At 42.8% G+C, this 15990-nt stretch overlaps 1 protein-coding gene across 3 annotated transcripts in view; it reads left to right on the top strand.

Moving 5' to 3' along the window:
- COL2A1 (collagen type II alpha 1 chain) overlaps nucleotides 1-15990 on the top strand; it is a 108836-nt gene that overhangs the window by 34447 nt on the left and 58399 nt on the right. For all 3 annotated transcript variants that reach the window (XM_082212374.1, XM_082212373.1, XM_082212372.1), the window contains 4 exons: nucleotides 1503-1547; nucleotides 2861-2914; nucleotides 14424-14468; nucleotides 14864-14917. In XM_082212374.1, the coding sequence (XP_082068500.1) occupies nucleotides 1503-1547; nucleotides 2861-2914; nucleotides 14424-14468; nucleotides 14864-14917 (198 nt within the window). The remainder of the gene's footprint in view (nucleotides 1-1502; nucleotides 1548-2860; nucleotides 2915-14423; nucleotides 14469-14863; nucleotides 14918-15990) is intronic.

Below are 15990 nucleotides of genomic sequence, written 5' to 3'. Positions count from 1 at the left end.
TCAGGTGGGATTCAATCACATCCTTGCAAATTCAAGATGTGCAGCTTAAGCTGACTGAGAGCTTATATTCCTTTAAAACAGAAGCCTTGCACATCAAAACCAATTTGCTTGCCAGGGTGAAATTAACAGTTCTTAAGTGAATCTACAGTGTACAGTTTTAAAATTTCTCTGTAGACTTTTCAAAGTAAATTACACTGTATCCCCCCCCCCCCCGCCCCAAAGAAATCATGACAGGTAGACCAATTGATCTAGATGTGTCAGGAAAAGAAAACACTTTAGTTTGTGTTAAAAATCCATTCTCCAGGGATAAAACGGTGCAATCCAAAGAGAGCAGGATTTTCAAAGCAGGGAGCTGTTTTGGTTTTCAGCAGCACCCAAGAAAGCGGATGCTGAAAATGACCATGTTCTCTTAGCAGCCAAGTGCATAATTAGCAGATTGCTGTTTTCCTGTAGTAATTAAGCACGCAGTATTTAAGAGCAATGAACAGCCGTAGTCTATCACTACCCTTGTCTCTGCCAACTGGTATCTCTTTTGCTAACTGCTGTTGTGGCATCATGGATGCCCACTGCACATGATATCTCTAAGCTTCCTAGTCTACCTGGAAGCCCCCTGCACCCCCCCCCCCATGTCTAGGAGCCTAAGACAAGAAGGAGTGGGAGAAGCTGTATGAGGATTCCTAACTGTAACTTAGGACCTTTCCACTTTTCATAGTAGATGCTCATTTCATTGCATGGCATCTAGAGGTCTTCCCTTTCTGCAGCCAGCAAGTACCACAAGAACTTGGAGGACTTTGCACTCGGCTTTGTATGGGTGCTGAAACTGAGTAGGCTCCTTACAGTTGTGCAGCCTCCTCTTTGGCAGCAATAGTTCATCCCACTCTATTCCACCTCTGCCTTTCTGCCATAAATGGGGTTGCCAGTTGAGATGCATCTGCAGGCAACTGTTTGCCATTGATACAGTTGTACAGTGGTACCGCTTAGTTGCTGAACAAATTGGCTCCCGAACGCCGCAAACCCGGAAGTGAGTGTTCCAGTTTGTGAACGTTTTTCGGAAGCCGAACATCCAACGCGCCTCCTGTGGCTTCCGCTTGGGTGCAGGAAGCGCCTGCGGCCAATCGGAAGCTGTGCCTTGGTTTTCGAAAAGTTTTGAGAGTCCAGAATGTATTAAGTTTGAGAACCAAGGCACCACTGTATGTGCTAGTGGAGTGCCCTCTAGTGTTTAACGAAGTGGAATGGCAATGAGAATTGTTTCCACAGCATCCAGGGCACTTCCAGACCACCACTGTTTTCAAACGCAGACCAGCAAATTCAGGTTGCCAACAAACCACGACGAATGCTCATTAAATAACCTGTGTTGCCATCACAAACAAATCAGAATAGTAAAGAGGTCATTTGGAAGCTCCTTCAGAGTCTCATCTCCCACCCCTGATCCACACAGGTGTGGAGTTTGGCAGCAAAGACAAGTTTTGCTTCCATAATTACCATGGTCTCTCTTACTCTAGGGTGAAGCTGGCGCTGCTGGAGAAGCTGGGTCACCTGGTCCGATGGTGAGTATCCGCTGCTCAACTTATTTTTAATCAGTAAGAACAGCACTCTTAGCCCTGCAGGGTGGGCATTGCCTATTTGTATTTGAATTATTATTATTATTATTATTATTATTATTATTATTAATACCCCGTCCACCTGGCTGGGTTTCCCCAGCCACTCTGGGTGGCTCCAAACAGAATATTATTAATAATAAAGCGACAACATCAAACATTAAAAACTTCCCTAAACAGGGCTGCCTTTAGATGTCTTCTAAAAGTCAGATAGTTGTTTATTTCCTTGACATCTGGTGGGAGGGCGTTCCACAGGGCAGGCGCCACTACCAAGAAGGCCCTCTGCCTCATTCCTTGTAACTTGGCTTCTCGCAGTGAGGGAACCACCAGAAGGCCCTTGGGGTGGACCTCAGTGTCCGGGCAGAATGATGGGGGTGGAGAAGCTTCTTCAGGTATACTGGGCCGAGGCCGTTTAGGGCTTTAAAGTTCAGCACCAACACTTTGAATTGTGCTTGGAAATAGTCCTGAGAGTTTGTGCAACTTAAATGTACCTCCCTGGAATTTGCGGTGAATTGTGCCAGCTTCACATGTGACTCCACGCTCATTCGGCGGGAAGGTAAACGGCGTTTCCTTGCGCTGCTCTGGTTTCGCCAGAAGTGGCTTAGTCATGCTGGCCACATGACCCGGAAAAACTGTCTGCGGACAAACGCCGGCTCCCTCAGCCTATAGAGCGAGATGAGCACGCAACCCCAGAGTCATTCGCGACTGGACTTAACTGTCAGGGGTCCTTTACCTTTACCTTTTACTACTAGACCCTACTGCAACCCTTTTAACTGTTACACCACACTGTCGTGCTGATGAGCATTTCACTAGCCACAATGTTGAAAAGTAGGTGTGGGTTAAACCACAGAGCCTAGGACTTGCCGATCAGAAGGTTGGCAGTTTGAATCCCCGCAATGGGGTGAGCTCCCGTTGCTCGGTCCCTGCTCCTGCCAACCTAGCAGTTCGGAAGCACGTCAAAGTGCAAGTAGATGAATAGATACCGCTCCGGCAGGAAGGTAAATGGCATTTTCTGTGTGTTGCTCTGGTTCGCCAGAAGCGGCTTAGTCATGCTAGCCACATGACCCGGAAGCTGTACACCGGCTCCCTGGGCCAGTAAAGCAAGATGAGTGCCACAACCCCAGAGTCGGCCACGACTAGACCTAATGGTCAGGGGTCCCTTTACCTTTACCTTAGGTTCCTTCACACTCAGAAGTCTGCACTCTGGAAGATTAGGATGTGATGATGATGCCCTTCTCACATTTGTTACTGTTTTTCCCCAGGGTCCCCGTGGTCTTCCAGGCGAGAGAGGACGTCCTGGCCCATCTGGTGCTGCGGTGAGTATCAGCATTAACTTGAACGCTGCAAGTCCTGTATCTTGGAAATGTTGCTAGTGCGGAATCAATGTGCACACCCATTACTTTAGTGGAAAACCTCCTGCCCCCTGCGATCTCCCTACCCCATTTGTCATGGCCTACCACGTTTCTGTAAAAGTAATGATGGCATGAGATTTCTTTGCCCTTTGCAGTATACTTGCTGTGGCTTTTGGTTGTTGAACATCTGGAGGCAGAGGTGACTGGTGCCTATTGGGCCTGGTAGGGCAGAAGGCAAGGAGGCCAACAGGAGGTGCTATAGCCAGCGGCAGGCAGAGTCAGTTAGCTATAGTTTCCTCCCCATCCACCTCTCTGCTGAGTTCTGCTACAGCAACTCTGACGACTAAGGAGGAGGAAACAGAAAGCCAGGGCCAAGGTTGGTGGGGCAGTGCCCCATTTGCCCTAATGGACTAGTCTCCAATGCCTGGAGGGCATGAGTTGGCAAAGGCTGTTTAAGTTGCTGTGCCCTAAGATGCATGGTAATGGTCTTTTGCCCGCCAGCCAGCTGATTTTTACTGCAGCGGGCATCTCGCAAAAGATGGCAGTGGGCATCTCCCTAAAGGACATGGCATGCTTTATTATGTTGACCGTGGAGAGAAGCAGAAAGCAGCCTCTGATTAGTAGCACTGAATGGGGCTAACTTCTAGTTTAAATCCAGCTTGCTGCAGGGGGGACCCAACTTTTGCTTTGTTAAGTGCAGAATTTCTTTTATACAAATTGCTGTGAACATGGTGTGGGGATCTAGCATGGGAATTCGGGGGCTTTAAGCCTTTGCCCCCTGCTGTGGTCCCAATCTGCATAGCTGCTGTTTGCTTTGCAGAGAAACTTGCATTTGCTTAAATGGGATCGTTTTTCCTATGCAAATAGAGGCAGCAGTGGGGAACCTGTGGCCCTTGGACTACAACTCCCATCATCCCTGACCATCAGCTCGCTAGCTGGGGCTGATGGGAGCCAGAGTCCAACAACGTTTGAAGGTTCACGGGTTCCCCATTCACGCTGTAAAGTTGTAGACAGGCTGTGCAGGAAAGTGCTAATGCTTTTCAAAGGGTAGGAAGTAACTGGAGTTGCCATCTTGGGGTTGGTCCAGAAGCTGCAGCTGATTCAGAAACCTGAGACCAGGTTATTGATTGGAGCACCTGGGCGCACATATATTACATCTGTGCTGAGGTGCAACTTTTTGTATGTCTTGGATACCGGCCAGCTATTGAGCCACGTTCATTATATTGTTGTTAACTTAGTCCTGAGTTATTTAGGACTTTATATGTTAAGTCAAAGACTGTCAGACCACTTAGATCAGTGGTGGCCAAACTTGGCCCTCCAGCTGTTTTGGGACTACAATTCCCATCATCCCTGATCACTGGTCCTGTTAGCTAGGGATGATGGGAGTTGTAGTCCCAAAACAGCTGGAGGGCCAAGTTTGGCCATCATTGACTTAGATCACCTGGAGAAATTCTACTTGTGGCACCACACTCTACAGAATATCGTAGGATGGTGACTGAAAAGCAGGTATTTTCTGCTGTTACCCCCTGTACTGTGCAATGCCCTTCCCTCTGCCATACGGGAAGCAGCAGCCACCAATGGCTTCAGACGTCTTGTGTCAATTTATCTTTTTCCCTGATTCATAAGACTGGACCCTGTTTTAAATATCCAAGCCTTCTAAATTAGAATCATAGAATCATAGAATCATAGAGTTGGAAGAGACCACAAGGGCCATCGAGTCCAACCCCCTGCCAAGCAGGAAACACCATCAGAGCAAATTTCTATTTTATTCATTGGCATGTGCTATTATGTTTTTTTATATTGCTGTTTGACTGGTTTTAGGTTGCATTTTTGTTTTACTGATATATAGCTTGGTTTTTTTTACACGCTACACCATTTAGAGATTTTTGGACTATTAAGCAGTATATAAATGCTTTTAAATAAATACAGTGGTACCTCAGGTTAAGAACTTAATTAGTTCTGAAGGTCTGTTCTTAACCTGAAACTGTTCTTAACCTGAGGTACCACTTTAGCTAATGGGGCCTTCCGCTTCCGCTGTGCCGCTGGAGCACAATTTCTGTTCTAATCCTGAAGCAAAGTTCTTAACCCGAGGTACTATTTCTGGGTTAGCGGAGTCTGTAACCTGAAGCATCTGTAACCCCAGGTACCACTGTAACACAAAACCTTGTAACCTGGGCATCAGGTGGAGCGGATAGTGTGGCAGGGAGCCTCCACTCATAGAATTGTAGAGTTGGAAGGGACCACGAGGGCCATCTAGTCCAACCCCCTCCAGTGCAGGAATCTTTTTGCCCAACATGGGGCTCGAACCCACAACCCCAGGATTAAGAATCTCATGCTCTACCAATTGAGCTATGTCCCGCTCACTTGACCTCTGATTGGTGATGTTGCTGCTGCTTACTTTGGGAGTGGGGAGAGGGTGATGGATGAGGTGGTGGTGGTGGTGGTGAGATCAGCGCAGTGCAAGTGCACCGGCAGAGCCCATCTGGTGCTCCTATTGGTGAGCTTCCGCCGTGCTGACCTCGCTGCTACCTCGCCCCTCCCTCTCCAGCTCCAGTAATAACATGACGGACTGGAGGTCAGATGAGTGGCTAAGGCAGGAGCCGAAACAGCTCCTCCTGCCCATATGTTGCATGATTCTGTCACCCAGACAGTTCCTCAAATCTGTAGGTGTGCCATATGCACAATGCCATACAGTGCCAGGAAGTGGAAGAGGAAGCAGAAGGAACTGTGGCTGCCTCTTCTCCCACTTACTTCCACTGTAAATCTAAAGTTCAGCATCAGGTAGAAGAGAGGTCACAACCCTAGAGGCCATGTTTAGACCAGAGTTTCCCAAACTTGGGTCTCTGGCTGTTGTTGGACTACAACTCCTATCATCCCTGAGCACTGGTCCTGCTAGCTAGAGGTGATAGGAGTTGTAGTCCAACAACAGCTGGAGATCCAAGCTTGGGAAACTCTGGTTTAGATGCTCAGATTCAAAATTCAGGGGGTTTGGCTAAACTGGAAAGATTAGTGTATTGATTGGATCATGGGGGGAAATGTGGATGCTGAGAAATATCACACTGGTAGTGTTTGGTCGCTACTACATACAGTGGTACCTCAGGTTACATACGCTTCAGGTTACAGACTCCGCTAACCCAGAAATATGACATCTGGTTAAGAACTTTGCGGCGGCAGCAGGAGGCCCCATTAGCTAAAGTGGTGCTTCAGGTTAAGAACAGTTTCAGGTTAAGAACAGACCTCCAGAATGAATTAAGTACTTAACCCGAGGTACCACTGTACTGGGATCAAGAGGAGCAAGAGGGTGGCGAGGTCAGTGCGGCGCAAACACTCCAAAGCCAATCTTGCTGTCTTGCCAGCATGTTAGGCCTGTACTGACCTTGCTGCTACGTCCCCCTCTCCATCCTGCTATGCAGCAGCGACCCAGTTGGTGGGAGGTCAGGTGAGTAGCGCAGCCATCCACTGCTGTGCGACACCCTCCTTAGCAAAACTATGTGAACATCCACATGTTTGTTGATTCACTTTGCTTTTGTCCTGCGCTTCAAGAAGCTCAGGGAGTTGTGTCCTACACGGCTTCCCTCATTTTATTCTCCCAGCTGCTCTGCATGATAGATCAGGCTGAGAGTTAATTACTGATCCTGTGTCAACCCATAAACTGTGCGGTTGCATGGCTATTTGAACCTGGGTCTTTTGCGAAGCAAAGCTAACAGGCATTGCTGCGCTCAGTTTAGCAAACTAGCAAGCCAGAGACATCGTGCCTGGGCCTATTTCCAGCATTCCATTCTACATCTCCGGAGATTTCAGCCTTCACTTGATACTGTAATAAACCTAGCGTGAAATTCCCTCTGGCTGTTTATTGAACAAATGTCAAAGCCCCATGGGGCTGGCTGTGAAGCTCAGCGGGAGCGTTTTAGCTCAAATATCCAGTCTTCATATTCCTTACAGATTCAGGTAGTTGAGAGAATTAAGGAGATAAAGTAACGAAGACGGTTTAACAGCCTTGAAGTAACCAGGTTTAACTTAGCAACTCTAAACATATTCAGTGAGCACCCATTAGAAGGAATCGGCTCCCCTTTCTGCCTCAAAGTGTCAGCCAGACTCCAATTAGTGGGGAAGAGGAAAACAATTTATCCAATTACAATTTAGTAGCGGAGGGGGCTGCAGAGAGGAGGAAAGGAAGGAGATGGCCTGTTGCCTGAGTGGATGTCTGCTCCTGTTGTGTTGGGTCTCACATAAAAATGGCATTAATCCAGAGGAATACACATAGCCAACTTCCTATATGCAGTGAAGCTGTTCTCTCCCCCCCCCACTCCAAATAGCAGCCTTGTGCACTGTTTGATAAGCTATTTCTGTCTGTTTGTAACTTCATTGGGGAGGGGGAGCTCAAAAGTGGTTCTTGATACAGGCACAGCAGGGGCGGGAGTGAAAAGCTTCTGTGTGCAGACAAAAGTTATCTTGAACATCTGAGTAAGCGGTGTGAGTCACAGATTTAATTTCTAGCAAAGCTTTTCTATAGGAAGAATTATGCCACATTAACTATCCCATTGAAGGGACGCAGGTGGCGTTGTGGGTTAAACCACAGAGCCTAGGATTGCCGATCAGAAGGTTGGTGGTTCGAATCCCCGCAATGGGGTGAGCTCCCGTTGCTCGGTCCCTGCTCCTGCCAACCTAGCAGTTCAAAAGCACGTCAGAGTGTAAGTAGATAAATAGGTACCGCTCTGGCGGGAAGGTAAATAGCGTTTCCGTGCGCTGCTCTGGTTTGCCAGAAGCGGCTTAATCATGCTGGCCACATGACCCGGAAGCTGTACGCCGGCTCCCTCGGCCAATAAAGCGATATGAGCGCCGCAACCCCAGAGTTGGTCACGACTGCACCTAATGGTCAGGGGTCCCTTTACCTTAACTATCCCATCATGTTGTATCTCGACCAAGAAGGCTCTGTCATAGAAAAACGACCTAAAACTTTTTTTTTTATATATATAATTTTTATTAGAGTTTCAAAAAAAGAAAATTTCATATACAGAAAAAAAAAGAGAAAATAACAATAAAAGTAAAACCATATGTACAACCAATCATTTTCCTTTTGGACTTCCATCAGCGTTGCTGACATCATTCATAGTTAACCTTTTAATACACATTCCATCTTTTTTGTTCCTATTGCCAGTTATTCCATCCTTCCTCATAATCTCTACTAAACAATATTTATTGATATTTTACAAAGCCTCTTTAAATCCCACTAGCGTTATTTTTGCCCCATAATTATTTTCCAAATAACACACGAATTTCTCCCAGTCCTTTATAAATTTCTGGTCCTTAGTATATCTGATTTTCCCTGTCAATTTATCCAATTCAGCATATTCTATCAGTTTTGTTCTCCACTCTTCCACCGTTGGAACTCCTTCCTGCTTCCACTTCTGGGCTAACACAATTCTGGCAGCTGTCACCGCGTACTGGAAAAGTCTACAGTCCTTTCTTTTGACATCCTTCCCTACGATACCTAATAGAAATGCTTCTGGTTTTTTCACGAAAGTATATTTTAGCATCTTTTTCATCTCGTTATATATCTCTTCCCAAAAGCTTTTAACTTTCTTACACTCCCACCACTGATGGAAGAAAGTCCCTTCTTTATATCTACATTTCCAGCACTTGTTGTCCACCTTATAGATCTTTGCCAATTTGGCAGGTGACAGGTACCATCTGTAGAGCATTTTCATCATGTTTTCCCTCAGTGAAATGCAAGCCGTAAATTTAATGTTCTCTTTCCACAACCTTTCCCAATCCTCTAGTTGAATGTTATAGCCTAGGTCCCTTGCCCATTGTACCATCACCACTTTCACTTCCTCATCCTTCATATGCCACTCCAGTAGTATTTTATACATTTTTGACAGGATTTTATGTTCGTTATCTATTATCTCTTTTTGGTAAGTTGACTCTTTTTCTACGTAATTTCTTTCCTTCAACTCCTTTTTAAACATTTCGTTTATCTGAAAGTAATGCAGCCAATCGTGTGTTAACTCCTTAACTTGATCATAGGGTTTTAATTTCCACTTCCCTCCTTCCTTGGTAACCATTTCTCCATAGTTTCCCCATTTCCCTCTCATATTAACTTTTTTTACAGACATCATTTCTAACGGGGATAACCAGTGCGGGATTTTTGGTTCCAATATGTTTTTGTATCTGTTCCATACCTCTATTAGAGCACCACTAAAAATATGATTCGTAAATCCTTTATCTGCCTTCTTTTTGTCACTCCACAAATACATATGCCACCCGGCTTTGTTGTTGAACCCTTCAAGATCTAATAATTCCTTATTCTCCAACTTTACCCATTCTTTAATCCAGCACAGACATGCTGCCTCATAATAAAGTTTCATGTCTGGTAGGGCGAAGCCACCTCTTTCTTTTGTGTCTGTTAGTAATTTAAATTTAATCCTGGGCTTCTTCCCTTCCCATACATATCTTGAAATCGCCTTTTGCCACTCTTTAAATATTTTTGTGTCTTTAATTATGGGTATAGTTTGGAATAGGAATAGCAACTTAGGAAGAACCATCATTTTTACCATCGATATTCTTCCCCAGAATGATAATTTCATTCTGGTCCAATTCTCTAAATCTCTTTTTGTGCCTTTCCATACTGGGATATAGTTAAGTTGATATAAATCTATGTTCCTATCGGAAAGCCATATTCCTAAGTATTTAATCTTTTTCACAACCTCAATTTCCGTTCTTTGTTGTAATAATTTGATCTTATCGCCATCCATATTTTTTACTATCATTTTAGTCTTTTTCTTATTCAACCTAAATCCTGCCATTTTTCCGAATTGTTCCATCTCCTCTAATATCTCTTTTATACTTTCTATGGGTTCTTCCACCGTCAAAACCACATCATCCGCGAAGGCCTTGATTTTGTATTCATTTACTCCTAATGTCACCCCTTTAATTTGGCTATTTTGTCTAATTGCATTTAGAAGGACTTCCAAAACTACAATGAATAGTAGAGGCGAAAGTGGGCAGCCCTGCCTTGTACCTTTACATATCTTTATTTCTTCTGTGATAGAGTTGTTTACTATCAATCTTGCTTTCTGGTCCGTATATATTGCTTCAATGCCGTTAAAAAAGTCTTGACCCACCTCCATAAGCTCCAAGTTCTTCAACATAAATTCCCAAACCACATTATCGAAGGCTTTCTCCGCATCTACGAATATTAGGCTTGCTGGTTTATCGCATCTATCAGATAGATATTCAATAACGTTCACTATGCTTCTTATATTATTTCTTATTTGTCTGCCGGGTAGAAAGCCTTCTTGATCTTTATGTATGATCTTTACTAGTATCTTTTTTAATCTCTTAGCTAAAATTCCTGCGAAAATCTTATAGTCTATATTTAATAGCGAGATGGGTCTATAGTTCTTGACTTGTGTGAGGTCCGAATCTTGTTTTGGTATTATTGTAATAAATGCGTCTTTCCATGTTCCAGGGATATCTTTTTCTTTTAAGATGTTGTTCATTACTTTAATCAACGGAGCCATTAATATGTCTTTCATTTCTTTGTAGTAGCTGCAAGTGAATCCGTCCGGTCCTGGTGCTTTCCCTCTTTTTAACTCTTTTATAACTTCTTCTACCTCTTCCTTGCATATTGGTGCATTCAGCTGTTCTTTTTGATCTACCGGGATCTTCCTTACCATTTTTCCTTTCAAGTATCTTTCTATTTTTCTTTTGTTATTTCTATCTTTATTTCTGTATAGTTGCTTATAAAAGTCCGTAAATGCTCTCCTAATTTCCTTCGGTTCTGATGTTTCTTCTCCATTCAACTCAATTTTATGAATTGTGTTTTGTTCTTTTTTTTTCTTAACCTGCCAGGCGAGCCATTTTCCTGATTTATTGGCGAACTCGAAGTTTATCTGTCTTAATCTTTTCACGTTCCATTCAACCTCTTTATTAACTAACATTGCAAATTGGGTTTGGAGAATCTTTATTTCCTGTTTTATCTTCACGTTGTTGGGTTTTTTAATCAACTTTTGTTCATTGTTCATAATCTGTCTCAGAATCTCTTTTGTCGCTCTTTCTTTGTTGTTCCTTTTCCATACATTCTGTTGGATGCAGAGGCCCCTCATCACTGCCTTACTCGCGTCCCACACCACACTCGTTTTTGTCCCTTTATCCATATTATTCATAAAGAATTCAGTTAGATTTCTTTGTACTTTTTCAACAAACTTTTGGTCATTCCATAAATTGTCGTTTAGTCTCCACCTAAAAGATCGTTCTTCCAAACTTTTTAACTCCATTACTATTGGATTGTGATCGGAGATCACCCTCGCTTGTATTTCAATTCTTTGTATTTTTGGGGTTAACTCGTTCGAGACCCATATTTGATCTATTCTTGAGAAAGATTGATTTGGTTCTGAGTGATGGGTAAACTGCTTCTCCAATGGGTGTCTGAGCCTCCACATATCTACCAGATTACAGTTCTTCGTCATCATAAAGAAAGTTTTGGGTAGTTTCCCTTCTTTATTCATCGTTTTTCTTAATCTATCCATTTCTATTGAAGTCACACCGTTCATATCTCCCATTAGTATAATTTTTTGGTCCATATACTCAAATATTTTTTTTTTTTTTATAAAATTTTTATTGGTTTTACAAGAGTTTTTATAACAAACAAACATAAAAGAAAAACAGACAAACAAACAAATATAATTTCAAAATGTCCTTTCATAAACTTCTTTCCTCGGACTTCCCCATACCTCCCCTTTCTGCATCCTCATGTCCAAATTTTATAGCAACTTATAAATGTTTTTTCCGATCCTAATTCATCATAGTCCTTTCTTAATCTAATCTTATATTACTGCAACCCTTTCTCTCTGTACCATATACTCAAATAACTTCTCTTCGAGCGATCTAAAAAATTCTGTCTTGTTCCCATTTGGTGCGTAGATCCCAACAATTATTAGTTTTTCCCCTTGCCAATTAATTTGGACCGCAATGATTCTCCCTTCTTCATCTTTAAATAATTGGTGTGATTCGATTTTGTTTTGAATATATAGAACAACGCCTCTTTTTTTCTCTTTATCCGAAGATATAAATTCGTTCCCTAATCTTTTATTGATCAGAATTTTCCTATGCTTTCTTGCCACGTGCGTTTCTTGCAAGCATATGATGTCCAACTTTTTCTTTTTCAAGATATGTTCAATTCCGTTTCGTTTCTTCTTATCGTTCATTCCATTGATGTTCCAGTTCCATAATTTTAGCGTCATTCTTTTAGCTGTTTGGATTTGAGTTTACTTTAAAGTTTTTCTGTCCTTTCTCCTTCTTCCTCTTCCTCCTCTTCTTCTGATTCTCTCCCGGTCAATTCTTCTTCTCCTTCTGATGTAGAGTCTTCCTTCCTTCTTGCTCCTCCTTCTGCTCCTTTTGCCTCTTCTTCTCCTTGTTGTAGTTCTTTATATCTTCTTGTAAATTTTCCTATTTCCTCCGGACTTACTAGTCTTCTTTTTACACCTTTATAGAAGAACGAAATTCCTTCAGGGAATTCCCATCTAAAGTCGATCTTGTTTTTCTTAAGTAATTGCACCAGCGGTTTGTAAGCTTCTCTTCGTTTCAACAGTCTTATTGGTATGTCTTTGAATAAAATTATGTAATTCCCGTCTATGTATAATCTTCTCTCTCTATTCCTTTGGAGTACCAAATTTCTCATTTCTCTATCTTTAAAGATTATTAAACAATCACCCGGGAATTTCTTTAACTTATTTGTTTTGATTTTCATTCTAAATGCATTTTGTATTCTCTTTGCAACTTCTTCCTCCGGTAAGTCTATCCACTGCGCAATTTCCTTTGTCAATCTTTCTTTTATATTTTCGTTTTGTATTTCCGGTATGTGTCTCAATCTTAAATTCACTTCTCTCTGTTTTAGTTCATTCATTGCAATAGAGTCTTTCATTTCTTCCTGTGTTTTAATTAAGTCTGCAATCTCATTTTTCATCTTCTCTTCTTCCCGTTTCAACTCTTTCATTTCCTGCTTTGATTTCTTAAATCCTTCATCCACTCTCTTTGAAACCTCTCTGATCTGTCCCTTCAGTTCACTAACTGTCTCCTCAAAAACGACCTAAAACTTCATCACATGCACACAGTTATTTGTTTATTACGTTTGTATCCTGCCGTTCCCTGCAAGTGAGCACAGGGTTGCAAATGTCATGGCAGCAAACTCATCCTCCATTGCCCTCCTTGGTTCTCTGTCTTATGAACAGGACAGGGGGTGGCAGATAGGCTTGTCTTGCTCTCCTTCACCTCCTTCTCCACCTACTCTAGATTGATGGAACTTGACTTTGTTCTGCATTAAACTAAGGGGCAGTGGGGGGGGGGATGCACCTGCAGACCATGGAGGTGGGAATAAACCCACCAGGTTGATGCTTGCAATGAAACACTGCATAGATTCCTGGTGAATTGGGAAGGTAGTAACTTTAGCTGGAGGGACGCGGGTGGCGCTGTTGGTTAAACCACAGAGCCTAGGATTGCCGATCAGAAGGTTGGCAATTTGAATCCCCGCAACGGGGTGAGCTCCCATTGCTCGGTCCCTGCTCCTGCCAACCTAGCAATTTGAAAGCACGTTAAAGTGCAAGTAGATAAATAGGTACCGCTCTGGCGGGAAGGTAAACGGCGTTTCCGTGCGCTGCTCTGGTTCGCCAGAAGCGGCTCAGTCATGCTGGTCACATGACCCGGAAGCTGTACGCCGGCTCCCTTGGCCAATAAAGTGAGATGAGTGCCGCAACCCCAGAGTCGGTCACGACTGGACCTAATGGTCAGGGGTCCCTTTACCTTTTTACGCACAACACAAAGCCTTTTCTGATGCTCATTCTCCAGAGGTGACTTCAGGCACTATTCTAAAAAATGTGCTTAATTGGCACCTATATTTCTTTGCCACAACTTTGATGGTTAGTGGGGCCTGTACCCCTTTACCCTAGTATTTTATTTCTGGAGTTATGTTTTGATTTTTGTATTTTGTCGCTTTGATTTGCTTTCATGCTTTCAGTTCTGTTTTTCCTGTATTATAAACACATGTAAACTTGTGTTTGTTTATATGCATGTTAACACCAGAAAACATTCCGTTCAAGCTCTAATTGAGTCGTCAAAGAATGTCCTTTTTTAATTCCATTGCCATTTAACTCCTACATATTTTACCCCTTTATGCTCATGTTTGTGTAAACCTGCCACCTGAGGTTTCCATTTCATACATCTGGAGTCCAGTCCACAATGCTCTCGACATAATCCATATTAGTCCTTAAGGTGACCCAAGACCCTTAATTGTTTCCACAGCAGCAGACTAGTTAGTGCATTTATGTCTCCTGATACAGTCCAATGCAGTGGCTTCTGTATGTTCTACAAGATATATTTACCTGGGGCTCCAATTCCATTTGGTGGCATAATTGGGAGCACAGCTGCAATGCTATTTGATAACACTTTTCTGACTCGTGATCTCTTGTCCCCACAGGGTGCTCGTGGTAATGATGGTCTCCCTGGTCCAGCTGGTCCACCCGTAAGTAAATTGCTTTTTGAAAGATTATAAATTGCTTTTTAAAAGATTTCTGAACATGCACTTATTTTTAGTTTTTTCCTGCTAAAATGGAAACTTACAAATTGGATATGTTATTACTGAAATACTAAATAGTTCTAAAATTATTATTTTTTAAAGAATTCCTGTTCTCCCCTAAATTCTGTGGCATTTTTTTAAAAAAAGACATAGACTTAACCAAAAAAAAAGTGGGGAGGCAAAAGACAGCTGGCGTGTATATGTTCTGCAAAAGACTTTCAGGCATAAGGGGCCATTACATAACTTGTAGGGCTGTCATGAAAGCTGTGGAGGGTAAATAATTAAAATTTACTCTGTCCTCCTTTTCTCAAATTTATTGAAACCCTTTTCTCTTTTTTCAGGGACCTGTCGGCCCCGCTGGAGCTCCAGGTTTCCCAGGTGCACCAGGTGCAAAGGTAAGTAGTGCTTCAAGGCCCAATGAGTGTGTTTGCAGCCGCTGGCTTGTTATGATACACACATACACACACTGCTTTTTCTAAGCAACTGTGAAACGCTCTCCTCCCAGAGCCCACTGAGTATTTTGCTCCTTTTATCGCTTTGGAAAGAGGCCTGAAGCATTTCGTCAGGTCTGCCTGCCTGCAAAGTAAGGAGAAGGTGGAAAGATTGACAGCCCCCAAGAAAAAGCAGCCTGTGAATACATGTCTGTGAACATCTGTGTGAGAGGAAAGGAGACTAGGAAAAGGAGTTTCAGAAGGTCTGGGAAAGGCCTGGATGGAAATCAACATATAGGCAATTGTGAAGGAAAATGGAAGCTGAGTATGTGGAGAGAAGTTATAGGGGTAATGTTGCAGAAAGTCCTAAAACAACTCTCCTGTTTGCACTCGTCTTCTTGTTAAATCTTGACAAATTAACTGCCTGTAGATCCCTTTGAAAAATGGCATGTATGAATTGTTCTTCGAATGTGTTGCTTCCACCTTGACAGAAAACTGAATTACACTGAAGCAGTTTAGGCTTCTAATCCATCATTCCCTGGAGATTTACCTACTTTTTTGTGAACCATTATTTAGCGCTGTGAAAATAGGGAAAACCCAGTGACCCCCAAAACAAACCCATTGCAAGGAAAACACACAGGGTATATGCGCATAATGCCCAGAGGGCTGTGTAATTTCCAAGGCTGTCAGAAATACCATTCTGCTATTAGTAAAACCATTTGAGATGGAGTCTAGTATAAAGTTTGTTAATTCCCTGGAGGGCAAAATGCTTGTATATTGCTTTAAACTAGGAGCAGGGGTGCCATTTCAGAGTACTTTAGGAGAGAGAAGAGCTTTGGGTTGGAGGGGAGCAAGATTCTCAGCACAGCTTAAAGACTCAGGTATATTAATGATGAAAAGCACAACCATTTGCATATCTACACTGAGTTCAGTGGGAGAGCGTAGGTCCAAAAGTCACTTCTTCTTGCAAAGGGATTTCTGTTGTTCCTCTGCTTTCCTTACACGGGACTGTATTTACTACAGAGTAGTCAATAGTA

This window comes from Podarcis vaucheri (assembly GCF_965113315.1).
Source record: "Podarcis vaucheri genome assembly, chromosome: 2".
Lineage (NCBI taxonomy): Eukaryota > Metazoa > Chordata > Lepidosauria > Squamata > Lacertidae > Podarcis > Podarcis vaucheri.
The sequence above is the reverse complement of the archived record's forward strand: the minus strand, read 5'-3'. Positions and strand labels throughout refer to the sequence as shown.